The sequence below is a fragment of the Sorex fumeus genome, unplaced genomic scaffold (genome assembly GCF_029834395.1).
Source record: "Sorex fumeus unplaced genomic scaffold, SorFum_2.1 ptg000032l, whole genome shotgun sequence".
NCBI classification, from domain to species: Eukaryota; Metazoa; Chordata; class Mammalia; order Eulipotyphla; family Soricidae; genus Sorex; species Sorex fumeus.
Genome location: NW_026606089.1, coordinates 10,926,162 through 10,952,418, shown reverse-complemented (window position 1 = coordinate 10,952,418; position 26,257 = coordinate 10,926,162). Strand labels below are relative to the sequence as shown.

Below are 26,257 nucleotides of genomic sequence, written 5' to 3'. Positions count from 1 at the left end.
GCGAAGCCAGAAACCCTCGCCCTGCCAGGGGTGGAATTCCTGCAGCCGGGTCTGTTCTCCCAGGTTAATCATTTGCTTCTGGAACACTCGGCCTTTTCCAGCCCAGAGGGAGGGGCAGGAAGGACACCAGGGCCTCCCATGCTAGGCAAGGGACCTGTGCCCGCAAACACTCCACCCACACCCATGGGGCTCGGCAAGGCACAGGGAGCTGGCCACGGATTCCTGGGACGGCAGGAGATTCCTGCAAGGAAGCACTGCCCGAGCGAGAAGCAGGAGAAGCAGCAACCGGAGGGGGCAGCGGGGAACAGGGCTCTGTTGTATCTGCTCCCGGGAAACGGCCTGCCCACCCCCGAGTGTCAGGCAGAGCTGGGAGCTAAAGAGGTGAGGGGAGAAGGGGTCCTCGGTGGGGGGGTTGGGCCGGGAGGTTAGGCGCCTCCGCGGGGAGGGAGGTCTGGAGCAGGGAGGATGCTGGCTGAGTCTGTGATGGGCCGTCCACGTGGCCACACCGGGACTAGGTGGCCATGGGCGAGTCAGGGCCTGTTCCTGAGCCTCGGTTTCCCTCTCCGGGTAATACGGAGGTAGCCGTGCCTCCTGCACAGGGTCAGGAATAGAGCTGCAGGGGGGACTTCATGTCTCTGACCCTCCCATCACTCCCTTGGCCGAGAAAGAGGATGGAGTCTCCGAACTGGTCCATCCTGCTGAGGATTTCCATGGTGGGCACCGGTCTCCTGGGCAACCCGGGAGTCAGGTGTCAGGCCGCCGGCCTCTCTCCTGCCCTGCCCCTCCCTCCCACCGGTGTGGATTACAGCAGCCAGATGTGAGCCTTCGCCTGTCCTCCTCCCGCCCGCAGTGGGGACCTAGTGGCCATCCGAAGGGGCCCAGTCTTGCTCTGTGCCCTCCCCAGGTGCCATAAGGCACTGCCGCCTGTTGGGGGGGGGCAGGGGGGCCTTTCCTGGACCCCAGCACCGGTTAGTGCCTGTGCCCACAGGTCCTCTGCCCCGCGCCACACCCCTCAGAAGTGCAGGGCGGGGTCCTGCGAGGCAGAGGGCGTGGGTCTCTTGGTGTGGTCCCATCCAGCCTCTGCTCTGCTCTATTCACATGCTCTCCCGGGAGGGAGGTGAAATCCCGAGTCCTCTGGGCTAGTGCCCTGGGACGCAGATTAAACATTAATGACCTCCAGCGCCGGCCCCACCCACCCCTTTTCCAGGGGACTGGAAGCCCTGGACGAGGGCCATGGGGAAGAAACCAAGCGCGGACAGAGGAGGGTTCTGCACCCGGCCTGGCCAGGGCTCCCCCCTCCGGCAGCTGGCAGGGGCACGGCGACCCTGGAGCCTGGGGAGGGGAGGCTCCACTGCGCCCAGGTGAGTCGGTGCGCTCTGCCCCCCGGGGTGGGGGGCCGAAGGGCTGCACCCTGGGCGGTAGACTGAGGCAGAAGGCAAGCTGGCGGAGGGAGGGGGTGGGGCCCCCAGGCACATACCTCGTCCCCGCTGTCCTCGGCTTTGGCGTGGCTGCCTCGGCCCTGGGGCCGCGCCGACTAGGCGGCGGGGCGTTCCCGCCTGGGCCCCCTGCTCGGGCCGGCCTGGACCATGCCGGCGCCCCGCCGCCGCCGCGCGCGCTGCAGGCCAGGTGCGGCCCCGGCCTGGCCCGGCCCCCCGCGCCGCGGCCAATGGGCGCCCCGGGCCCCGGCCCCCTCCCGGCCGCCCCGCGCCCTCCCGGGCCGCACAGAAGCCGCATTCAGCGCGCAGGGGCGCAGGGCCGCGCCCCCGCCGACCGCCCAACAAGGCCCGTTTGTTTCGGGAGCGCCAACGGGGCCATTGTCCGGCCGCCGGACCCTGAGACTCGGACCGGCATCCAGGCCCCGGGGACTCGCGGGTGCCCGGGCAGCTGGGTGGCATGGTGGCGGGGCAGCCGGCTCTGGGGGACAGGAGCGGCCGCATGGAGCGACTCAGCTCGTCGTCGGGGGTCCTGGGGCCTGGAGGACCCCGGAGAAGGGAGCGCGTCCGAGACACGTTCCGGGCGCGCATTGGATGAGCATCCCGCCGGGCGAGCTCAGCGAGGCGCTGTCTCCGAGTAGGGCCAGACACTTGGGGAGCTCAGGGGACCCCGCGGCTCCCCCGCGCCCATCAGGGCTGGGTACAGACACGCCTCCACTCCACTCCTCACTCCCAGTCCCAGCCTTCCCTCGTCACCCCGGAGGGCAGGACCAAGGACGGGACGAATGCCCTCCCAGAGCCAGGAATGCCCAGCCCCAGCTGTGGGCAGCACAAAACCAGCTGTCACCCAGTGGCCCGTGTCAAGTCGGGTGCCCCCTGCCCCCGCCACCACCGGACGACTGTGGAATGGGGAAAAATTCCACCTCAAGGCGCAGTCGGGGATTTTTCCAAACGGGATAGGCCTGGTCCCCGCCCTGCCTGACCCCAGGGTCACTAGCGCCCAGTCACCGGCTAGAACTGCAGGCTGACCCTGAGTGTGGGATCTGCCTCCTCCCTCAGAGCACACAGGAGACAGGGGTGCTGGGTGTCTGTTCCCCCCATCAGAGCCGGGCTTCTCCCCGCCTGCATAGCCCCAAAGAGCACGGAACTGCACCCACAACCCAGCTCCCTGAGCAGGGAACTGCACACCCAACTCAGTTCCTATGGAGCCTGACTAGGTAAGGGGCTGGGAGCCAAGGCTAGTCCAAAATCAGAACCTAGCTCCCAGTTGGTCAGCCCTTCCCTGCTGGGGCCTGGCTTGTGCCCACCCTGAAGAACTGTCCCAAACTCCCTGCCTGACCCTGGAAGCCCTGGACAAGGGCCATGGGGGTTCTGAGATGGACCTGAGCAAGGTACTGCCAAGTTCAGATGGGAGTCAGCCCAGCCAAGGTCGCAAAGCAGGAGCTGGTAGCACCCACCTGAGGGCCTGTCACACTAGGGGTCCTCACTGCATGCCCTAATCTGGACCCGCAGAGCCTGGAGGCTCTGGTCTGCATTTTCCGGGCTGACAACAATTGTGAATGTTTATTGAGACCAGGCAGTTTACTGGGGTCCCCTAACACACCATGCCCAGGATTCCCAGCCTGAATTTATACACTAGGAAGCAGGGTCACAGGGTCACAGGCTCGAGTGTGAACCACTGGCTGACGACTTCAGAGCCACTCCTGGAGTCAGTACCTGCCTTCCGGCACCCCAGACATCCTGAGAGCTCTGGGCAATAATGCCCAGACCCTTTGGGTTAATTTATGCCAGGGAGGTCCACAAAAGCAGACTCACAAACAGAACACAGTTGGCTGCAAAATTCCAGCTGTTTAATAACCCCACTTCCCTGCCTCCGTCACAGCACCAGAGAATAGGATCCAACCGTGCGTGTACGGATGACGGGGTGAATGGAGCTGCAGGGGAGGGGTGGCCTGACACCCCACACCCCATGTCACTCAGGGAGCAGAGCGAGGCAGGGCCCAGAAGTCACTGCCCTGACCAGCCATCAGCCAGGAGCTCCATCCAAGGGAGGCCGAGTGTGAGGGCCGGCAGGGAGCAGGAGGGTGGAGAGAGAGGTCTCTGGTCTGTCACCGTGCCTGGGGCATCTGGTCTGCCTGTGCCGAGTCCTGCTGTGCCCAGGAGACGCTCACACCGGCTTGGCCTTCTTGGCCTTCTTAGCAGACCTCATGGCCTCGTCGTGGGCTTTCCGCTTTTCTGCCAGTTTGTTGGCCTGTCAGGAGGACAGGGTACGTGAGTCAAACTGTGATGGGGTAGGGACCCCCTCTTTCCCTATGTCCAGTCATCTCTTACAAGCAGAGCTTCTAGGAGAGCCCGAAGGCACGCAGCCATGGGAGTGGAGGATTCAGGAGAGGAAACAAACACGTTTTTTTTTTTTAACTTTCCCTCTTTTTCTCCCCATTCTTGGGCCACACTAGCAGTGCTCAGGGATCACTGGCACTCTTGGAGGCCATCAATATGGGGTGTCAGGAATAGAACCGGGTCAGCCTCGTGCAAGGCAAACGCCCTCCCTGCTGTACTATCGCTCCGGCCCCACCGCGGCACATCTGTGCCTACAGATTCCCCTGCAGAGATATTTTTGGGAGGGCAGTGGTGTGCTCAAAGGTGTTTTCCATGACTTATTTTTGCTTTGGGGGCTTCTCAAGGTGTGCCCAGGGGTCCCAGAGCCATCCTGGCGATACTGGGCCCACCTGGCTGGGTGGCCGGGATGGGGTTCAGGCCCTCCTCCTCCTGCACTGTCTCAGTGGGCCCCTCACAGGTGTTTTCTAAGGCACACGTGGAATGTTTCCACGCCATTTAATGGATTGTTACCCACTCATCTCAAGAGGGCTCAGGCCAGGGAAAGCTGTAACTAATTTAACTACAGCTGTAATTATACAAGATCGCTGTAATTAAACAAGACGGCTACTGCAAACAAGGTTGACAGCGCCCGAGGTTCCGGCCAGTCTATTATTACAGGCACGAAAGCAACCCTCGGGCCCAAAGATGCACAGTGGGCAGGGCGCATGCTCAGTATGCGCCTGACCCAGTTTGGTTCCTGGCACCACGTGCTCCCTGGGTATCTCCAGGTGCAGCCCCAGAGGCCCCGATAATCTCTGGTACCAGCTCCACATTCTCAGGCCTTGCACTGAACCACCAGTCCAGTTGGCGCAGGGGGCACCATCTACTCCCCAAATAAAAACCTTAACAGAAACCTGGAGAGTAGTTACCACAGGATCCCCACCCCCTCCCCCCCTGCCAGGAAGGAGCTATGGGCCACGTCCACTGCAAAGCTCTATGGACAATGAAACTTTTTTTTTTTAAAGAAGCAAGTTGACCTTGCACACAGACGACCTGGGTTCAATCTTTGGCATCCCACACGGTCCCCTGAGCACTACCAAAGAATGATTCCTGAGTGCAGAGTCAGGAGTAACCCCTGAGTATCGCTGGGTGTGGCCCAAAAGTCAAAGAATTTAAAAAAATGTAATTTTAGTAGAAAAAGAAAAAAAAGTATGCTGTTCTGAAAATGAGGAATGTAACACAAGCTCCTGCACCCTTTGTTAACTGGATGCACGTAGGGGGCGTTGGTCAGAGTCGTGTGTGTGCCCCCCCAGCCGTAGTCTGTCTGCCCCGTCCCCGACTCCAGCAACTCAGAGAGGCAGCGGAAGACCTGGTGTGAGCCATCTGTCCGCCCCAGGGTGACGAGGCCACGGGGACTTACCTCCCGGATTTTCCGCCGTTTGCCAAACATGATCTTGTTGTAGAGGTACTTCTCCCGCTTCTTCATCATCATGATCGCCAGGCGCTTGGCCTCAGCCTCCTCTTCCTGGGCCAGCCGCTGTTTGTCCTCCAGCTTGACGGTGCCTGGCATCACCCTGGGCTTCTGGGGACACAGGCCAGAGATCCCCTGCCCTCGTGCCTGTCCTCCGGGCTGGGTTGCACCAAGGTGGCCCGGAGAGTGGCTTCCGGGCTGCACCCTCCTCAGCTGCCCCCGCCCCCCCAGCCCCGGTACCTTCCCCTCCATCCTCTGCTCTTCCAGGGCTGACAGTCGGGCCTCGTCCTCCTTTTCCGAACCAGCCTCGGCCTCCTCGGCCTCTTCCTCCTCGTCGTCATCATCTCCTCCTTCATCCCTGTCACCTTCACTATCTTCCTCCTCATCCTCCTCTTCAGATTCACCCAAATTGCCTACTGAGAGTTGACGGCAGCTGGTGGCCATGTGCCAGGCAGCCTGGCCCACCCCCGGCAGGCGCTGCCCTCTGCACAGAGGGCCAGCCCCATGGCACGACCCACCCCCAGAACCCCCACAGCGCTGCTGCCTCCTGTCAGCCTCGGAAACCTGAGACTGCTCTGCCCTGCTCCTCCGCACTGCTGGAGGGAACCAACCGCTCTGCTCCCGGGACTTAGTCCCAAGGGGCCGGGGGTCAGCCCAGCCCCCTCGCACTCACCGGGGTACTCGCCCCGCTGCAGGGCCAGCAGCTTCAGCTTCTCAGGGGGCACGTAGTCGCCTTCCTTCTCTGACACGAAGGGCGAGAGGTGAGGGGGCAACTGGACCCCAGGGAAGTAGTCGGCCACGGGGAGGAGGAGCCGGGCATTCACGGAGTCGAACACCCACTGGGGCTGGACGTAGGACCTGGGGCCGGGAGGTGGCAGACGACGGTCACCGGGCAGCCTGAGGCCCCGGAGGCCTCGAGCCTGACCTCTGTCCCCAGCACCCTCAGTTAAGTAGAGGACGCCCTGCGCCCGGGGAACCTACCTGCCGATGACTGAGGCCTGCTGCCCCGGCCGGTCCACAATCTGGTGGGTGATGCAGGAGTCTGTGACGTCGTAAGTGGCCCCAATGCAGAGAGACTTATCCCAGGACACATCACCCCCAAAACTCCTGCATGCATGAGGGAAGCCCATGACCTGCCTGCCCGGGACCCACCTGTGCCCTCCGCACCCCCAGGATCCCATCTGACAGGCGTGAGGCCAGCCCCGGGGCCTGCACCTGCACCCTCCCACCCACCCCAATTCCGACCCCAGCAACCCCCGACCTGATGATGAACGCCAGGGCCTCCCGGGGCACCTCCCGGTTCAGGAAGAACTTCAGGCCCTCGAAGAGCTTCTTGTGCTTCTCCTGGGCCTCCAGCTCCTTTCTGTGCTCCTCGTCCTGCGCCGCCTCGTCCTGCCGTGAGAGGGGCCGGCCTTGCATCTGCAGTGTCCCGCAACACCCCCCCTCAGTTCCCCCCCCCCCCCAGAGCCCGTGTAGTGCTCACCCCCTCGGCTGGAAACTCATCCACTTGGGCCTCCTCCTCCTCCATGGGCAGCACCACGCGGGCCAGACTGGCGCTAAGAGCGGCCAGTTTCTGCCAAGAGAAGTGGATGGCTATTCGGTGGCCTCGTGTGTGTTGGTAGGGGTGGGTGGGCGTGCTGGCAGGGGTGGGCTGGGGTGCCGAGTCCCACCCAGAAGCCTCACCTCCAGGGCACTCTCCGAGTCCAGCGCGTAGCTCTCCTCACTGCCCTTCGCCTCTGCGAACCCCTCGATCTGGGAGGCAGGGGGACAGTCAGATAGAGAAGCCCTGGGGGGTGGCAGCAAGGAGTGGCCGCCCCACCCCCTCTCTGGGGTACCGGGTGCGGGCGGGGGGTCCTACCTTGGGCGGGTAGCGCAGGTTGAGGGACTGGTAGAGGCGGAAGTTGACGAAGCCCAGCAGGGTGGTGTAGAACTCAGTGAAGGTGGCCATGACCCTATAGTCCACGTCGGTCGGGTGCTGGGGGCACAGGAGAGGGGTGTGTCGGCTTGGGTGAGGCCAGGGACGGGGGCCAAGCTCTGGTGCTCTTTAGCAAGCGGTCCATAGGGGAGGGGAGGGGCCCCACACAGGGGCAGGCTGGGCTGCAGCAGGCGTGTGGAGGAGTCCCAGGGAGGCTGGGAGTCCCGGAACCCAGAGTCAGACCCCAAGGCCTAAAGGGAAAGCTGGATGGAGGAAAAGGGAGTCCTTGGCGCGCCATCCCCGGCCCCCTCGTTGGCATGTTTCAGCTCCGTGCTTGAGAAGCTGCTGCCCGCCGGCTCTGGTCAGTGCTCGGACCTGCTCCGTCCCCTGCCCCATGGCCCCCTTCAGTGGTTTCCCCAAGGGCTGGCCTGCAGGGCCCACGTACCGGGCAGAGGCTGCGGGGTGCCAGGCCACCACTGAGGGGCCCTACCTGGCCTGAGGCCCTGGTGACAGGCCCGCCTGAAGAGCAGAGGGGCCCCGGCAGCTGCTCGGCCTCCCAGGACCCCACAGCCCAGCAGCCGCAGCCACCATCCTGCTACGAAGGGCAGGCAGCGAGCTGGCCAGCAGGAAGGAGGAAGGGGTGGCCCCCCTCCCATCCGCCCGGGCCAGCTGTGGGGAGCCCTATTCACCAGCCGCTGGCTGCGAGGACAAAGCCCAGTGTGAGCAGCACGGGGGCAGGACATCAGAGGGAAGGAAGGAGCGGGAGGGCACGCAGGAAGGCGGGTGGGCGGCCCAAGAAGGCAGGCGGGCAGGAGGAGGAGGGATGCGGCGCCGAAGGGCACAGGCCTGGCACACAGCGGGCCCCGCCGAGGGCCAACCCTGCCCTTCACCGCTGCCCAGGCTGCAGCTGCCACCGAGCCCTGTGGTGAGGGCATGTTCCGGCCCCCTCTGCCAGCCTGGCGTCCTCCGGGGACCGAGACACCCCCATCACCCCAGGCTTATCAGGCCGGCTCGTTACCCGAGGCGCCAGTGCCCACTCAGAGCCTGGGCGGGCAGGCGGGCAGGCCCGAAGCAGCCCAGAGGCAGGGAGGCGATGCCTCCCAGGGCCTGGTGCACCCTGGGGTGGGGGTGCAGCACCCAAGGGAGGGAACGGTTTCTCCTCCCCACCACTGCGAATGTTTCCACTGAACAAGAGGTAAGGAAGGAGCACCACGGGCGTCTCACTCTCTTCCAACTCAACCAGTTCCCCAGACCTGTGGGAGCGCTGGAGGCGAGGGAGGCAGGAGTGTGGGCAAAGCAGCCTGGCCCAGCCGAGTGGGCGCGGGCCCAACTCGGCCAGCAAGGCGCTCACTGGCCCACCGACCCCAGAGGGGCAAATATCACACCTTGGACAACTCTCTTCCTTCCCTCACGGCAAGGCTTCGCGGGGCCTGAAGGCCAAGCCCGAGTCACCCTGTCAGGCCACTGGAGCTGGTGGCTGTGCTCTAGGCGATGGTCTAGCACATTCCTTACCCCCCACCCCTGGAACCCAGCACACAGGACTCCACAGCAGCCCACTCCCGCCTTTGCCCAAATCTCTGTCCAGGAGCCAGAGAGGGAACGCGGGGCGCACTCACGTCATGGGAGAAGGCGTAGGGTGTGATCCACACGATGGGCTGCCCCAGCACCTCGGCCTGGTAGTAAATGCCCTTGATGGACAGGAAGACCTGGGGGGAGAGGGGGAGGGCAGGGAGAAGCCTGGTGAGGCCCCCAGGGTGGCCGGGAGGGTGGGTGGGTGGCATGGGGGGTCCCAGCTGACCTTGCGCAGGGCCCGGGCAGCGATCACATAGTGCATGAACTCCACGGCCAGCCGGCGGCACAGCTGAATGGTCTGCACGTGGCACTTGCCGGTCCGCGGGAAGGTGGAGAAGAGGAAGCACATGGACAGGGCGTCGTCCAGGTCCCGCAGGGCATCGATGAATGTGGGGTACCTGCGTGGCCAGCAGGGATGTGCACTCAGGCCCCCTGACCTTGGCCTACCCCGTGAGGCCCCCCAAGGCCCGGTTCCCAGAGCCAGGCCAACACTGCCATCTCCCCATCAGAAAGTCGGGCGTGTCCAGCAACCAGGCAGAGTCCACTCCCCGGAGCCCAGGATGTGACTGCTCAGCTGAGTGCAGAGATCCAAGGGGGGTTGCCAGTCTCCACGACGCCCACTGCTCACCAGGGGCCTGACTTCCACCCATGGCCACATGGTGTGGTCAAAGGAAGCGGGAGTCGGTGGCTACTGGGCTGTTCTGAAGGTGGAAACTAGTTTCCAGGGAACGCCCCCTGGAGGCCCGCGAGGGCAGGTGGGAAAGGTGAAGCCATCAAGGGTTGTTGGGCCGCAGCAGAGCTTATAGGAAAGCCAGGTATGAGCCAGCGGTGATGAGGCAACTGCAGTCTCATGGGAAGGGGGACGGTACCGGCTCGTCCTTCCCGCCTTACCGAGGTCACAAGTTGTCCCCACGAGCGGCTTTCCGGCACAGCCATAACACCAGACGCACAGAAACCAATCTCGTAATTATCTGGCTCTTTGTAGAAATTCAAAATCCGCGCGGCCGCAATAGCGGCCATGCGACATTATATGATTCTCATAACCAGCTATAGAAGACAAAGTATTTCACAATGCCTTTTCAGCAATTCTGATTTTTGGGGGGAAATTCTAAACAATAATAGTGCATCTCTTGTAAAAATAATGAATGTAATCAATGTAGAGAAGAGTCAAGTAGAAATCATCTCCTTCACAGGCATTGGGAGGGGTGGGAGGAGGGTATATTGGGGTTCTTGGTGGTGAAAAATGAGTACTGGTGAAGGGAAAGGTGTTTAATCATTGTATGACTGAGACTTAAACCTGAAAGCTTTCTAACTTTTCCCACAGTAATTCAATAACTAAATATAAGAAAAATAAATAAATAAAATTATGAAAAAAAAAGGTGGAGTTCATGCCCAATTCAATCAGATAATCAGTGGCTGAATAAATATCAGTACTCCTACGTTTGGGGGAAAAAAAAAAGGGTTGTTGGGGGGGGGCGGAGCACCAGCCCAGACACTGGCCACCAGAGAGGGCAAGGTCATGTCCACCGTCACCTACGTCTTGTCCAGTCTGTAGGAGGCTGAATGCTGGAACCAGGAGTCGGGGCCAGGAAGAGCACAGGCAGGAGGTGCTCCCGGGAATCCCAGGGCAAACGTGCATGCACCCAGGGCAGGATCCCCACGGAGGGGAGGAGGCGGGGGTCACCAAGAGGACGCTGGATACACAGTGACATGAAAGTCCAGCACCAGCTGTGACTGAGTAGGTCTCATGCCCGAGCCCATGGCGTCCCGGAGGAACCGGCCTCGGTGAGCGAGACTGGGGCTCTGAGGCTGAAGAGGAGCTGGGCAGCGAGGGCGCTGCCCCACACTGCACGGCAACCAGCACAACGGCGGCACAAAGAGCTGCAGCCCCCGAGCCCCACTCAAGAAAATAAAACGGGGTTCCTGCAGCCCCCCGGGGAAGGGCAGACAGGGTTTCCCTCCCACCATGAGCCCGTGGCACCAGCACAGGCTTCTCAGAAACGCCCCTTTGCTGAAAGGTTCTGTGGCTCCAAAATTGGGACGGAAGGCACTTTCCTCAGCATATTAAAGCCACTTCCCGCCAACCTCCCCCAACATTATCCTCAACGGTGAGAAACTTTGGAAAGCCTTTCCTCAGAGATCAGGCCAGGCAAGGCTGGCCACTCTCTCCACTACTCCATATAGCACTGAAAGTCCTGTCACAGCAATCAGGCAAGCGAGAGACAGCACGGGCGGCCAGATCGGGAAAGAAGTCCAACTCGCCACTGGCAGGTGATGACTTGGTACTATATTTAGAAAACCCTAAAGATGCAACCCCAAAAAGTCCTCGAAGCAGTAAACTGATCCAGTCAAGTGGCAGGGAGCTGGAGAGAAGACGGTGGTTAAGAGGCTTGCATGCAGCCAACCCCTGCTCCGTCCCAGGCAACACACACGGTCCCCCAGTGCCACTGAGAGTGATATCCGAGCAGCACAGGTACATCCCCCAAAACAAAAGCAAAAAATACAGTAAAATGGCAGACTTATGAAAAAGAAATCGACACACAGAAATCCAGGGCATTTCCACACCCAAACAACGAAGTAAAAGAGAGAAATTTAAAAAACAACTAGATCCACAATTATGCCTCCAAAACCAAATACTTACTGGAGGGGCCACACACCACACACAAGGTAAGGTGCTTGTCTTGAGTGCAGCCAAACCAGGTTCTAACCCTGGTACCTCATGTGGTCCCCCAGGCTGCCAGGAATGATTTCTGAGTGCACAGCCAGGAGTAAGCCTAGAGCACCACCTGGTGTGGCACAAAAACCCCAAAGAAACAACAAAAACAAAAAACCCCAAATAACTGGAAGAAGTGTATACAAAGAAAACTTTAGGTCATTACTAAGAGACGGAAACACAAGGAAATGGAAACATCCCCTGATCATAAATCAGAAGGATTAATCCTCAGAATGATCATCCTTGCCAGAGCAATACTCAGAGTCTATGCAGCATCTATAAAAATATTTGTAACATTAGGTACAAATACTAAATACTGTTAAAATTTACATGGTGAGGCTGGAGCGATAGTACAGTGAGGAGGGCTTTTGCCTTATAAGCGGCCAACCCAAGTTCAATCCCTACATGGTCCCCTGAGCACTGCCAGGAGTAATCCCTAAGCATTGCCAAGTGTGGCCCCCCACCCACCCAAAATTTTTACATGGAATGGTAAGTCCCATTCCCTAAGTAACAAAAACAGCCCTAGGAGAAAAGGTGGGAGACTTTTCTTTCCCCAACTTTAAATTTCACTGTGAAGCTATGTATAGTGATCAAGACAGTGTGGTCATCTCAGAGCGATGGAACAGAATTGAGAGCCCAGAGCCAGGCAGCTTCTCAGGTGTATGGTCAGCTAATCCACAAAGGAGCTCATGAGCATGAAGTGGAGCAAGGGAAGCCTCTTCAAGAAAAGTAGATGGTGAAAACTGGTAAGGGCTATGTTAAAAACAACACCACCAACAAACAACACATGCGACCAGGCCGAAGAGATTTGGGCAGGGCAATTGCCTTGTACGCGGTTGGCCCGGATGAAATCCCTGGCACCCCATTCGGTCCTCTGAGCCCCAAAAGGAGTGATCCCTGAAGTCAGTCAGTCCTGAACTCTGCTGGGTGTGGTCCCCAAATAAAAAAACAACAACAAAAAGTAGTAAAGAAAAAAAACAATGGCCAAAGGTGTCAGAACTGGACAACTGGTCTACAGAACTGAGCTCACCTGGGGGAAATGGGGTGAGGGGAGGGTCCTCGGGACAGTGATGGAGGGAAGCTGTGGGCACTCAGGAGGGCGTGGGGCTTGGAGCCGGAACCAGCACGAACAGTGGTGGGGGAAAGCGGCCGCTCGGAACCCAGACATCAGAGACCCTCGAGGCAGCGCTCCCAGCAGATCGGCTGCACCCCATCTTCTAACCACACCCCAGGGAAGGACAGTCTATGGGGACTTCTTGCACAACTGGAGGAGAGCCTCTAGAAGCTCCCCTAGTTCACCTGCGCCCTAGTTCCTCATTCCCCACCTTGTAGACACCCCCTCCCCCGACACACACACACACACACACACCCCTAAGGCTGGGCTCTGAATTCAGCACCACCATTGCTTAGACACCCACATTTTCTCAACCCACAGTCACGGAGCTGAGGGTGACCGGAAGTGGGCCCACCACAGTGCCCTCATTTCTTTCACATTTTCCACACAGCGCCAGCGATGCAGTAAGGGCGGGACAAGAGTGACTCTGAGGTGTTACAGTCTCTGACCACCCAGCTCGTGGACTCCCGGCCAGGGCTGTTTGGCAGCATCGCTGGCCTCGACTCATCAAACACCTCCGACCCCCAGAGCCGAGGTTCGAGAACTTTAAGTGTCCCTAGACCGGGCCACATGATGCCCAGGGAAGTTGGGGCGGGCAGGCAACAATCCCCTCAGGTGAAGCTGCATCACTTTAGCCAAAAGTGGGGCCATCGCTGAGAGAGGAGGGCAAAGGTCCCGCGCGCCATCGCCCACCCCTGGCACTTGTCTGCTTTTATGATGTACTCCCCGGGAGCAGAGAACGGTATGAGGGTGAAGGCGCTTGCCCTGCACACAGCTGACCTGGTTTTCTCTCTGGCACCACGTGGTCCCCTGAGCACAGCACTGCCAGGGACACCTGAGGAATCACTGGCACCGCACAGAGCACCTGCAGCAACGCTTCCTACTGAACACCACACTGGTTACCTTCAGTATTGCCAGAGCGCTGCCAGCAGGGAAGCCCTGGGCCTCCTGGCACTGCTCGGGAGAGCCCCCTACACCCCACCCCGCGTCCCAAAGGAAAAAACCAACAACAAAAAACGATGCACTCCCTGGAGGTCTCCAACATCCTCCCTCGGAGAAGCCCCTCGGCTCTGTCTGCAACTAACCCTGTGCCTTAGTTCCTTCTAGCAGGCGGCAGCCCTCAAGGCAGTGGTCTTAACAATTTTTTTTTCGCCTTTTGGGTCACACACAGTAATGCTCAGGGCTTACTCGAGGGACCATATGGGATGCTGGGGATAAGACCTGGGTCAACCGAGTGCAAGGCAAATGTCCTCCTCCTCGCTGTACTATAGCTCTGGCCTGCCTCACAATCTCTGTTAACAACTCATGGTGGTGGGTATGCGCTGATCAGCCTCCCAAACTCCTTGCCAATCCATTGGGGAGGGTGCTGTCTCCATGCCCACACCACCCGGGTGCTGGGCCCAGAGCCCGACCCACCGTTCCTTGACGATGTGGTCAAGCTTGTAGTTGGGCTTGTTGTCCTTCAGGCGCTCCACGGTGTTCCACTCGCTCTTCCCGTAGGCCTTCCGCAGTTTGCGCACGAAGACCTGTGAGAGAGCAGGTGCTGCTGTCTGCACGCCCCTATCTGCACAGAGAGGGTGGGGGTGACAGGAGGGCCCTGGCGGGGTCCTGCCCTGAGCTCAGGCTCCGCACCACGGCACACTCCGAAGGCACCAAAACTGGCTACGAAGCTGCACAAGCCAGAGTGGCAGGTGCGGGACGGAGGACGAAGGCCGCACTGTGCTACCACACATAGGGAAACTGATCTTCTCTGGCACTTGCCAACAGAGAGAGGCCAAGGGGAGATGAGAGCTGGGCAGGGCGAAGGGTAGTCTTCACGCCCAATCCTAGGTCAGGAGTCTGGGATGTATGGGGCCGGGCCACCAAGGAAAATGCAGCCGGCCCAGAAGGCCCTCCAGGCAAACCCATTTCTTCCCACTGAGTTCTGCTGGCCAGGACCGGGCTCAGTCATCCCCTGGGGTCATAAGTGGCAGTGCCAAGAAGCCCTTACCCTCAAAGGCCCACTGCCAACACAGTGAGTTTTGTTTTTGCTTCTGGTTCATACCTGGTGATGCTCAGGGGTGGGTCCTGGCTCTGCACTCAGGAATCCCTCCTTGTGGTAAGGGCTTCTTGGCACTGCCTCCTTGGTGCTTGGGGGACCTGGCCACACATAAGGCCAGTGCCCTACCGGCAGTGTTATAGCTCCAGCCAACACAGTGATCACTATTTAAATTGCCAATAGGGTGAGAGGGAGGCCTGCACCTGCCAGTCACTGTGGCCGCCAGGTGGCGTCCTCGCCCCTCCCAGCCTGGGCAGCAACTTTTTGATTTTCATTTATTTGCAAGTGGTAGAAAGTGATTCTCCTGGTTTATAGCAGGAAGCTTGCCAAGGGGTGAGGGTGTTGTACAGAAGAGTAAAACACTGGTGGAGGGAAGTGGTCCCTCTGGAGGAGACAGAGTGCTGAAAGGAGATATAAAGTGCCTGTCAGAGGCAGGCTGAAGGGCGGGAGGGAAACTGGGGACACTGGCGAAGGATTGGCAACGGAACACTATATGACTGAAACTCAATCACGAATCACAGTGAAATTTGAAATTCACAGTGACTCAATTAAAAAAAGGAAAACAAAATGAAAAAAATAAAAAGTGGTTCTCCTTTCCCTGTGGTACCTAAGTATTTAATGGTGTCTCTCTGAATGAAAAGCTTGGGTTCCTGGCACCACTTCTAGAAAGAATCCAAACAGACTCTTGTTATTCGGAAACAGTATCTTTTCTACACTCCAGGCCATCTCTGTCAACCTTTCTGAAGGCAGCAGGGGAAAAGTAGGGTGGGTACGGCACTCGTCACTGGGATTTTCATTTCATCCTGGTAGAATCACCTTACTTCTGAGCAGACTTGCTCAGGGAGATCCAAGCACCTACCTACCCGCGGTCAGAGTTCACGGGTCCCCTGAAGGCCAGGCCTCACCTTGTACTCACGGAACTTGTTGACAATAGGTTCGTGGAGGAGAAAGCGGATGTCCTTGATGAGGTAAAAGGTGCGGGCCGCGGTGGAGCCCTTGTTCACCTTCTTCTTGTGCTTGGGTTCATGGGGGTAGATGCCTTTCAGGATGCACAGCCGCCTGTGAGACAAAGGCAGCCTTGCCACCGGTCACCCACAGGCCGGCCTCACCCCACCAGGACAATCAGAGGGCATGCCCAGAGCAGGGGGGGAGGGGGGTTGACAGTCACTGGCTTCCAAGCACTGTGAAGGTCATGAGATGCTAACTGGGGGGTGGCCATAGGCCACAAGCTACGGGGTGGTCGGGAAAAGGCCCGGACAGGCAAGGGAGACATTTTCATGGCACACCAGGGAGCAGGGAGGGCATCCCACACGGGGTGGGAAGTGTGGGATAGGGCGAAGGACGACAGGGGGCACGGCCCTCGGGCCAGCGGAGAGCACTGTTCTGGGAGCTGAGAACCGTTTGCTGTAGGCAATGCCCCGACACAGCGCAGAGCTAGACCAGTGGGCCATGGGAGAACGCAGGGCCCTGAATGAATCCTCTTCCTCTTCCCCAGGGACTGCACATGGCAAGCACAGCTCCCCACAGCCCCGGACACAGCAACACCTCCCCAGCCCAGCCCACGCCTTCCGATCTCACCTGAAGTCAGCCAGGCTCAGCTGCAGCTTCTTCCGGGCTTTGTTTCGGGTGATATAGTTGGTGGCAGAGCCACGTTCATACTGGATAAGGGGAAAATACGCTCGATTAGCCTTGGCATCAAACTCCGGGCAGGCCTGGGGCCACAGGAAGTGACCCCTCCAGTCAGTGGCCAAGAGGCTTTTCTAAGGCGAGCGGGCAGAGCTGGGGGCTAGAGCAGGCAGGGGTACTATCCCAGGGAGCTCGCCTGCAACTGTCTGCATGAAGATCGCCTCATACAGGCTTTGACACGTTCACCTTGCACAAGGCCAGGCCCGGTTTGATCCTCAGCACCGCATATGGTCCCTGTGGAAGTGATGAGCATTGCCAAGAGTGACTCCTGACCACAGAGAGTAAGCCCCGAGCACCACTGGCTGTCACCCCAAAACAAACAAAAGATCGCATGTGCAATGCTGCTGCACCCCACACTGCCTCTAAGTATTGACCACTAGGACCAGTGACATCCACACGTGGGTCATTCAGCCCCCACAACCTGTAAGGTGGATGCTATACACAAACCCATTTTGCGTAGAGATGGCTCAAAGGGCTGAGCACATGATTCGCATGCAGGAGACCCAGGTTCAATCCCCTGCACTGCCTGGTTCCCTGAGCACAGAGCCGGGAGCAGCTGCCAACACTGCAGAGGGTGGCCTCTGGACAAAAACAACAGTGGAACACTCCCTCCTCGCACTGAAAGTACAGGCTCAGAAAAATTACCTGTCCAGGCCTAGCAGCTCTTTATTTTGTTTTATTTTTGAGACACACCCGGCAATACTCGGGGCTTACTCCCGGCTGCGCTCGGGGGTCACTCCTGGAGGGAATCAGGGCGCTCAGAGCATCAACAGTGGGTCAGCATGTGCAAGGCCAGTCCCCTGCCTACTGTCCTTCTGCCCCCTCATGGCTTTTAAACAGCCGGGACGGGGCATCAAAACTCTGAGTTCAGAGCCTGAGGCACAATCCACTAATCCCAATTTTTTTCTTTTCTTTTCATTATAACCACTTCGCCACCACCAGGAGCTTTTTAAACATGTTCTTCCCACCCTTGATCACTCCTCACAGCCCAAATAAATGTTTCCACCACAGAGAGACAGCAGCTCTGTTGATGTACAGTGATCTTTGACAGCTGAGGTGAACAAAAAGGGTGAAAACCAAGGCTTTGCAGGGCAGGGCGGCCCTGCAGCTCTTTCCTATCTGACCGCTGAAAGCCCAGGAAACACAACATGAGCATACAGCTGCCAGAAACACTGAGGATCCCATTACGCAGATGGCTCTAAATTAGTTTTTGGTCTTGCGTGTTTAGAAATTGTTAACGCACCCCCCCCCACACACACAGTTTTTTGCAAGTGACCTGCAGTTTAAGAAGCTAGGTTTCAGGAGACATGTTTTAGGGCTGGCGAGAACACTAGAGTGGGTAGGATGCTTGCTTGCACATGATCTAGGATCAGTCCCCAGCCAAAAAAAAAAAAAAAAGCTAGGCTTTAGAAGGTTACTTAAACATGTTCTTAAACATGTTTAGAAGGTTACTTAAACATGTTACTTAAACATGTTAAACATATCGCTGGAGCGATAGCACAGCGGGTAGGGCGTTCGCCTTACAAGCGGCCAACATGGCCGACCCGAGTTCGATTCCTCCGCCCCTCTCGGAGAGCCCGGCAAGCTACCGAGAGTATTCGATATGCCAGACACAGTAACAACAAAGTCTCCAATGGAGACGTTACTGGGCCCGCTCGAGCAAATCGACGATCAACGGGAGGGCCTTTACCTTTTACCTTTACCTAGAAGGTTACTGATCCTTATGCTATCTAAGATCAGACCTACTTAAGCATATATATAATACACACAGTTTTTTTACACACACACACACACACACACACACACTTTTCTGCTCGCTTGTGGGAAACACCATTCATGAGAATGCACGGTGAAGCCTCTCCCTTTCTCCCAGGATCACTGGACAGACAGTAACAAGTTCTACTCCAGGATCCTGACATTGAGGGGCCTGTTCTCTGAGGCCCTAGGGAGTGAACCATCTTGTGCAACCAGATACACGTGTGCGCCTGCACAGCTGCCTCACACAGCTAAGTACTCATGATGACAAAGGAGGCGCAGGGTTGGACCTAACACTCAGCCCCGTTAACCAAGCGCATCCTCTCCACGCTCTGCCTAGGGAGCAAGAAGCCATGCCCAACCCGAAAAGATGAACCTGTGGCTTCCTGCGAGGTATGGAATCTGGTTCTTGCTTTGTGGTGCTTCGCTTTCCTGCGGGTCCTTCCCAGCGCTCGGGCATATGCAAGACATGCACTTTAGTTCTGAGCAATGTCCCTGTCCTGCCAACTCCCCCGCCGCTCCCCTCGTGTTTACAAATACTCCCAGTCACCAAACACCCTCTGTTCTTTCCTTCAGGCATTTTCTCACTAACATCTATTGGGGATCTCGAACCAAGCCAATACCTAAGAGTATAAAAATGAATTTCAGGATGCTTCAGGATTCCGTTTTCACTAAAGAGTTTAATTTTTCAAGTCACACACACTTGTCACCATGTTTATTAGTTTAAACACTAAGAAGATGAGCCTATGTGGGTGAGGAAGAAAGCCAGCAATGCCGCGTAATATCCTACAAAGCAAGGGCAGCCCGCTCAAATCCAACAGTCATATCATTCAAAATGTCCCAATACGGCAACGGATATAGCTCAACGGTAGAGCAGCTGCCTTGCATCCATGAGGCCATAAGCTCAATATACAGCACCAAAAGGTGGCCTGTAGCACTGTCCTCCTGTTGTTCATCCATTTGCTCGAGTGGGCCCAGTAATGTCTCCATTGTGAGACTCTGTTGTTACTGTGTTTGGCATATCGAATACGTCACGGGGAGCTTGCCAGGCTTTGCCGTGCGGGTGAGATACTCTCGGTAGCCTGCCAGACTCTTCGAGAGGAGCGGAGGAATCGAACCCAGCTCGGCCGGGCTGGCTGCGCGCAAGGCAAACATCCTACCACTGTGCTATCGCTCCAGCCCCCAATATTATTGTAAACATATTAACTCTACAGCCCAGCATCAAAAGACAAAAACAAAAATAAGATATGTCAAAACAGTTGACATATGAGCTCACGCATGTAAACGATTGTAATAGCTTTCAAGAATCGCCATAATTTGCTTACCACTCTAGATCTATGCAGCCAGAGATTTCCACCTCAACTTCTATTCCAACTGCTACATGCTGCTCATAGTACGCTGGATTTAAAAAAATATTTGGGCGGGAGGGGCAGTACTTTCGAGTTGAAGAAAACCTCTGAGGCAACTATACTTTCCTCACTCCTCTCCCCTCCCCAATCTTTTCATGCCACCACGGTGACTCCACACAGCAGTAACCCCTTGAAAAGAAAAACGAATCTCAGTGGTCCTCCTGGAATAAAATCCTCACCATGGTTAACGGACTTAGCTTACTATGGACACTGTCCAAACCCAACTACGCGGGCTGCCATTCTTTCCTTGGCTTACTGTCCCCTAGCCATCCTCTCTCTTGTCCTTCCGCCTCCCTGCACACGGCACTCTTTCCCCCGGCTTGTTTTTTCCTGTCATGCGTGACCGCACACATCTTCCAGTTCCAGAACCCACCCAAGACCCAAGACCAAGACCTTCCAAGCAGCGGTTAAAATGCTGTAACTCTGAGACCTCCCAAGACAATACCAACTAAAACAGGCATCCCTTTATATTCTTCCTTGCTTGCTTTCCTTCACCAAACACAGAACAGTCCGTAACTGTGTCTGTTTGGTTGTTTGCGGCGCTGCCCATACTCCCCACCAGCAGGTGAATGCAAGAAGACACGGTGCCCTGGCCGACTACTTCTCCGCCCCCAGGAGAGGCACCGGGCTTGGCGCAACAGGAACCCCCTTTAAGAAAGTATCTAGATGCAACGGTGATTTTTTAAAAAGTAAATAAATAAAGTCTCTCACGCTCAGGAAATAGTTCCCCTGCGCTCGGCCTGCCTTTGGGGGTGAACATTTGCTGGGTAACCGCAACTGTTTGAACACATTTACAAACACCGGCCCCGCGGCTTTCACCAAAGAACGCTGTCCATCCTCAGACCTGTGTCCCGTCTCAGGATCCCAGCGTTTCCGTACGCAAGCGGGGGCCACAGGTACTTTCACCCCGTCTCCCACCTCTCGAGAATCTCCCTCCCTCCCGCCCCAGGGTCTCTCGCACTTGCCTTCTTTTTCTCCAAGCCCCCCATGGCTCCACGTTGAAGGATCCAGGAGGACCGCGCGGACCCACAGCGCCACTTCCTCTCGCATGTGCTTGCTTAGGACCCCGAGGGCCCCAAGCCGCTCGCTGCTCAGGGCTGCCCAGTAAGATGCCTAAATGAGTTCCAGAAAAAATATTACTTTATCTCGAGATTTCTCCCTTATTATTTTAGAAAACTGGTTCACACAGAACTTCCTTTCGATTTTCTCTCCCGTCTGTGAGATTTCTATGGACAGTTTAAAATTTTAAACGAACGCATCGTGCAGGCATCTACATGGCCGCCCTAAAGACGGAAGCTCGTAGCTCTGCGTTCCACTGCATGCTGGGAGGGAGAGGGGCGGAAGCAGAGGTCGCGCGGTGCCTTCTGGGATGCGGAGTGGCGTTACTCTCGCAGCTCACGCTCCTGTTGCGTTGTCATGGTAACGGTTGCTCGCTGAATTTTCTCAGGCTCTGCAGAGGGTCTGAGATATCTCCTACTAGTAGATAATTTTTGTTTGTTTGTTTGGTTTTAGGCCACACCCGGGGGTGCTCAAGAGCTACTCCTGGCTTTGTATTCAGAGGTTTCTTCTGGCGGTGCTCGAGGACCATATGCCTAGGGAACAAACTGGAGTCGGCTGCGGGCAAGACAAGCACCTAAACCCCTGCACTACCTCTCCAGCCCCAGATAGGTGATTTTCATAGAGTAATACTGCAAAACTATGGCCATTGGGCCAGGATAAACACTTCTTGATTCTCAGCGCCAGAATATCCACTGGAGTAACAGATCACATTGGTCCTTTACACCTGCGTGCCTAGGCAATGCAGTGAGCAACTCTCCCGTTTTCTTTGCTTTTCGTTTTTTTGGTTTGGTTTGGGGTCACACATAGTTGTGCTCAGAGTTTACTCCTGGAGGAGCTCATGGGACTATATGGGGTGCCAGGAATCAAACACGGTGGACCACGTGCAAGGCAAGGGCCCTACCTGCTGTAATAATGCTCTGGTCCCATTTCTTTTCTTTTTCTTTCTCTCTTTTTTTTTTTTTTTACAAACTCAACCGTGCTCAGAGCTTACTCCGGACTCTCTGCTCAGGGATCACTCTTGGCGATCAAGGGGAGGGAAAAGGGGAGCAGGAGGGACAGGCCTACCGCAAAGTTTTCTTTGAAAGTAATCTTGTTTCCCCAGTTTCTCAAAGTCTTCCATGTCCAGTTCCTCAGAACATCCTTCTGTTTCAGATAGGCTGCTTCCCAAGTCACAAATTGCTTAATAAAACTAATTCAATCTTCACATTTCTTTGGCTGAATTTTCTTTCTTTAACATTAAACAGTGGAAAGTTTAGCAACTATGAAGAAAGGATGCACTCCCAAAGACTACCTTCATTCCAGCCATTGCTAGTTTCAGGGTCATTCTCATGTTAGATCATTTAGTAGGACTTAGAAAACGTAACTTGGTTGGGGATTGAAGTAAGGGGTAAGGCACTTGCCTTGCACACAGCAGACCTGGGTTCAGCCCCCGGCAATCCATATGGTTCCCTGACCCCACTAGGAGTAATTTCTGAGTGTAGGGATAGGAGTTATCCTGAGCACTGCTGGGTGTGGCCCCAAAACAACAACAAAAAGGAAACTTGGGGCTGGAGCGATAGCACAGCGGGTAGGGCGTTTGCCTTGCACGCAGCCAACATGGCTGACACAGGTTCGATTCCCAGCATCCCATATGGTCCCCCGAGCACCGCCAGGAGTAATTCCTGAGTGCATGAGCCAGGAGTAACCCCTGAGCATCGCTGGGTGTGACCCAAAAGCAAAAAAAAAAAGGAAACAATTTGGGGCTGGAGATGTAGTACAGTGGGTAGGGCACTTGCCTTCTATGAGACTGACCCAGATTTGATACCAGTATCCCATATGGTCCCCTGAGCACTGCTGGGAGTAATTCTTGAGCACAGAATCATGAGTAACCCTTGAGAATTTGGGGTGTGCTCTCCCGCCAGGAAAAGAAAACTTAATTAAAAGTCCTATAATTGTGGTTCCAGCCAGGATAAGGATAGTGACTTAAATCAATTAAGGGAAGATTTATATGGGGCAGAGTCTAAGAAAGCACCAAATTCGGAGCCCATGTGACTGCGTTTGCAGACTCAGGACATTGCCACTTTCCTGCCATCAGCAGCACTGTAGCACTGTCCTCCCATTGTTCATCGATTTGCTTGAGTGGGCACCAGTAATGTCTCCATTGTGAGACTTGTTGTTACTGTGTTTGGCATATCAAATACACCATGGGGAGCTTGCCATGCTCTGCCGAGCGGGCGGGATACTCTCGGTAGCTCTCCGAGAGGGATGGAAGAATCAAACCTGGGTCGGCCACTTGCAAGACAGATGCACGCTATAGCTCTAGTCCCTGCCATCAGTACGTGACAATATCCTTGAAGTACTGCTCACATGGTTTGGAGAACACACCCAGCAGTGCTTAGGGCTTACTCCTAGCTCTGTCCGTAGGGATCACTTTTGACAGAGTTCAGAGTACCATAAGGGGTGCTCAGGATTATACACTCCTATCAATTATCTGGAACTCTCTATCAGCTCATAATAATTCTCAGATTATCTACCAGAATCAAAGGCACAGGCCAGATCTCTGTATGGGCAAAGCTTAAAAAAAATTTTTTATCTCCAAATAGTACTTATTCCAGGACTGAAAGGAAGGTTCATTACATGCAAATCAGATAATATTAAATGCCACATATACAAAAAGTAAGATAAAAATTATGATATGTTAATAGTGTTGTGATAGCTTTTGTGAAATTCAACAGGTTTATGATAAAAGAAAAACTCAACAAAATGGGGGGTAGGAGCATTAGCATAATTCGACATAGTAGAGCCCATATAAAATAAACCAATAGTTAATATCATATTCAACAGAAAAAAAGATTGTCCTTTATCATCAGGCACATGATAAAGATGTCCAATCTTTTTTTCCTTTTTTTAAATTGACTCCCTGTAAGATACAGTTACAAAGCTTTCATGTTTGAGTTTCAGTCATACAATGATTGAACACCCGTCCCTCCACCAGTGCAAATTTTCTACTACCAATGTCCCGAGTAGCCACCGCCCCCCCCCCCCCCCCCACACACACATCCCAACCCTTTCCCTGCCTCTACGGCAGATAATTTCCCCACACTCTCTACTTTTGGGCATTATGGTGTGCAATATAGATACTGAGAGGCTATCATGTTTGGTCCTTTATCTACTTTTAGCACACACCTCCCATCCCAAGCGATCCCTCCAACCATCATTGATTTAATGATCCCTTCTCTATCCCAGTTGCCTTCTCCCCCAGCTCATGAAGCAGGCTTCCAACTGTGGAGCAATATTCCTGGCCCTTGTCACTACTGTCCTTGGGTGTCAGTCGCATATTATGTTCTTTTATATTCTACAAATAACTGAAGTCATTCTATGTCTGTCCCTCTCTTTCTGATTTATTTCACTTATCATGATACTCTCCATGACTATCGACTTATAAGCAAATTTCATGACTTCATCTTTCCTAACAGCTGCATAGTATTCCATTGTGTTGATGTATCAAAGTTTCTTTAGCCAGTCATCTGTTCTCGGGTACTCAGGTTGTTTCTATATTCTGGCTATTGTGAACAGTGCTGCAATGAACATACAGGTGCAGATGTCATTTCTACTGTGCTTTTTTGCACTGATGCTCAGGGTTACTCCTGGCTCATGCACTCAGGCATTACTCCTGGCAGTGGTTGGGGAACCATATGGGATGCTGATAATCGAACCCAGGTCAGCCACATGCAAGGCAAATGCCCTCCCTGCTGTACTATCGCTCCAGCCCCTCTTGTTCTTTTTGATGTGTGCCAGTCTCTGTGGTGTGAGATGATATCTCATTGTTGTTTTGTTTTGCATCTCCATAATGATTAGGGATGTAGAGCATTTTTTCATGTGCCTTTTGGCCATTTGTATTTCTTTTTTGAGGAAACTTCTGTTCATTTCTTCTCCCCATTTTTTTTTTGCTTTTTTGGGTCACACCCAGTGATGCTCAGGGGTTACTCCTGGCTCATGCACTCAAGAGTTACTCCTGGCGGTGCTCGGGGGACCATATGGGATGCTGGGAATCGAACCTGTGTCGGCCATGTTGGCTTCGTGCAAGGCAAACGCCCTACCCGCTGTTCTATCGCTCCAGCCCCCTCCCCATTTTTTTGATGGGGTTGGAGGTTTTTTTCTTGTACAATTCTACTAGTGTCTTGTATATCCTGAGTATTAACCCTTATCAGATGGGTATTGGGTAAATATTCTTTCTATTCCGTGGGCTTTCTCTGTATTTTGGTCACTGTTTCTTTTGAGGTGCAGAAGCTTCTTAGTTTAATGTAGTCCCATTTGTCTATGTTTGTTTCCACTTGCTTGGTCAGTGGTGTTTCATCCTTAAAAATCCTTTTATCTTCAGTGTTATGGAGGGTTCTGTCTACATTTTCCTCCATGTACCTTATGGATTCAGTTCTGATATTGAGTTCTTTAATCCACTTTGATCTGACTTTTGTACCTGGCGTCAGACAGAGGTCAGAGTTCAATTTTTCGCAGGTAGCTGTCCAGTAAAAAAAATTTTTTTCTATGGTGCTGGGGAGGGAACCTCAGGTCTCACACATCGAAGGCAAATGCCCCACTGCTAAGCTAGGGCCCTGGCCCCAAAGTTAAATTCCTTATACGTCAGTGGTTTCTAAGTTTCTCTGTTTTGGTAATGGTTGTGGGGTGGGGAGGGTTGGGCACACCTAGAAGTGCTCAAGGACTTTTTCTGGCTCTGTGCTCTGGGGTAAGTCCTGGTGGTGCTTGGAGGTTTATGTTATGCCAGGGATTGAACCAGGGTTGGATGAATGCAAAGCAAGTACTTAAGCCCTGTACTATCTCTCTGGCCTTCTGGTTTCTAAGTTTTTGCCTATTGTCAGTGTTTCTGCTCTAGCTGTTCTTTTACTTAAACTTTATTATTTCTTTTCTCTGTTTGATGTTTCAATTACTTAAAAAAGATGAGTTAAGATACCACCGAGGCCTGAGAGATAATTAAAAAATCTGAGTGCATGCTCCATCTCCAGCACAAGATGAATCCCTGAGTATCATCCAGAGTGACCCCTGAGCATCACCAGGTGTGGCCAGCCTCTGTTCCCAAGTTCCCACTTTGACGGTAATTTTAGATAGTAATTTGGTAAATTTTGTAAAATCCTGTAATTTTATAAAAAAATTACCTTATATTTTTGTAGCTAGAGCATTAGGTTTAGAATAGTTACATGTTATTTCCTGTTTTAAAAAATGTTTAGGGCAAGAGCAATAGTACAGCAGGTAGGGCGTTTGCCTTGCAAACCGGGTTCAATCCCCAGCATCCCATATGGTCCCCCAAGCACCACCAGGAGTAATTTCTGAGTGCAGAGCCAGGAATAACCCCTGAGCATCACTGGGTGTGGCCCCCAAAATATCTTTAGACATAATTTACATAGTTGTTTACAATGGGTTCAGACATACAATATTTCCACCTCTAAGTTCTCCACCCTGGGTCCCCATGACTCCACTTCCTGACCCCTTGACAGTTCAATTTTTGTCGCTTGGGTTCCATGCTCTTGGAAGTGTTGGATCTAGTGGTTTAGTTATATGTAGGAACTGTATCTCTACTCTGTAGGGGTGACCAGTGCCCCTGATCCTTGCCTCTGCATTACTGTCAGACCTCCTCTTTTTGTCCCCCCTTTCAATTTATCTCTTTCCTTGGCATTGTTGTCTTTGTGGTCTAGAGCCAGTGTTTTCCCCATGTTTGCTAGCGACCATTCCCTAGCAATATTATTCTATATACCACAGACCAGTGGGCTGGAGCGATAGC

At 54.9% G+C, this 26,257-nt stretch overlaps 2 protein-coding genes across 4 annotated transcripts in view; both read right to left on the bottom strand.

The window, feature by feature from the left end:
* The window catches only part of GAL3ST1 (galactose-3-O-sulfotransferase 1), a 237,885-nt gene that overhangs the window by 17,075 nt on the left and 194,553 nt on the right, over window positions 1–26,257 (bottom strand). The window contains exon 1 of one of the 3 annotated variants that reach the window (XM_056116534.1): window positions 1,478–1,604. The exons of 1 other annotated variant lie outside the window; for it this stretch is intronic. The gene's annotated coding sequence lies outside the window, so the exon portion shown is untranslated. Of the gene's footprint in view, window positions 1–1,477; window positions 1,605–26,257 lie in introns of those variants that run through there. One more of the 3 variants, XM_056116537.1, reaches the window with a different exon arrangement.
* On the bottom strand, window positions 3,313–20,468 carry PES1 (pescadillo ribosomal biogenesis factor 1). Its single transcript, XM_056116531.1, has 15 exons — window positions 20,391–20,468; window positions 16,154–16,233; window positions 15,481–15,634; window positions 13,954–14,063; window positions 8,937–9,108; window positions 8,755–8,844; window positions 7,082–7,198; window positions 6,907–6,975; window positions 6,707–6,796; window positions 6,485–6,615; window positions 6,205–6,330; window positions 5,897–6,081; window positions 5,464–5,639; window positions 5,173–5,334; window positions 3,313–3,684 (listed from the first exon to the last, which is right to left on the bottom strand). Exons 1-15 carry the CDS (start codon window positions 20,412–20,414, stop codon window positions 3,601–3,603), a joined length of 1,770 nt encoding a protein of 589 aa, XP_055972506.1. The 5' UTR covers window positions 20,415–20,468; the 3' UTR covers window positions 3,313–3,600.

Excerpts from the sequence above, each read along its gene's own strand:
- PES1 (XM_056116531.1), bottom strand. The coding sequence starts at position 20,414 with ATGGGGGGCTTGGAGAAAAAGAAG. Across the intron at positions 9,109-13,953 it reads GACCACATCGTCAAGGAACG|GTACCCCACATTCATCGATG; the intron begins GTGGGTCGGGCT and ends CTGGCCACGCAG. Across the intron at positions 6,331-6,484 it reads GCCCTGGCGTTCATCATCAG|GAGTTTTGGGGGTGATGTGT; the intron begins GTCGGGGGTTGC and ends TCATGCATGCAG.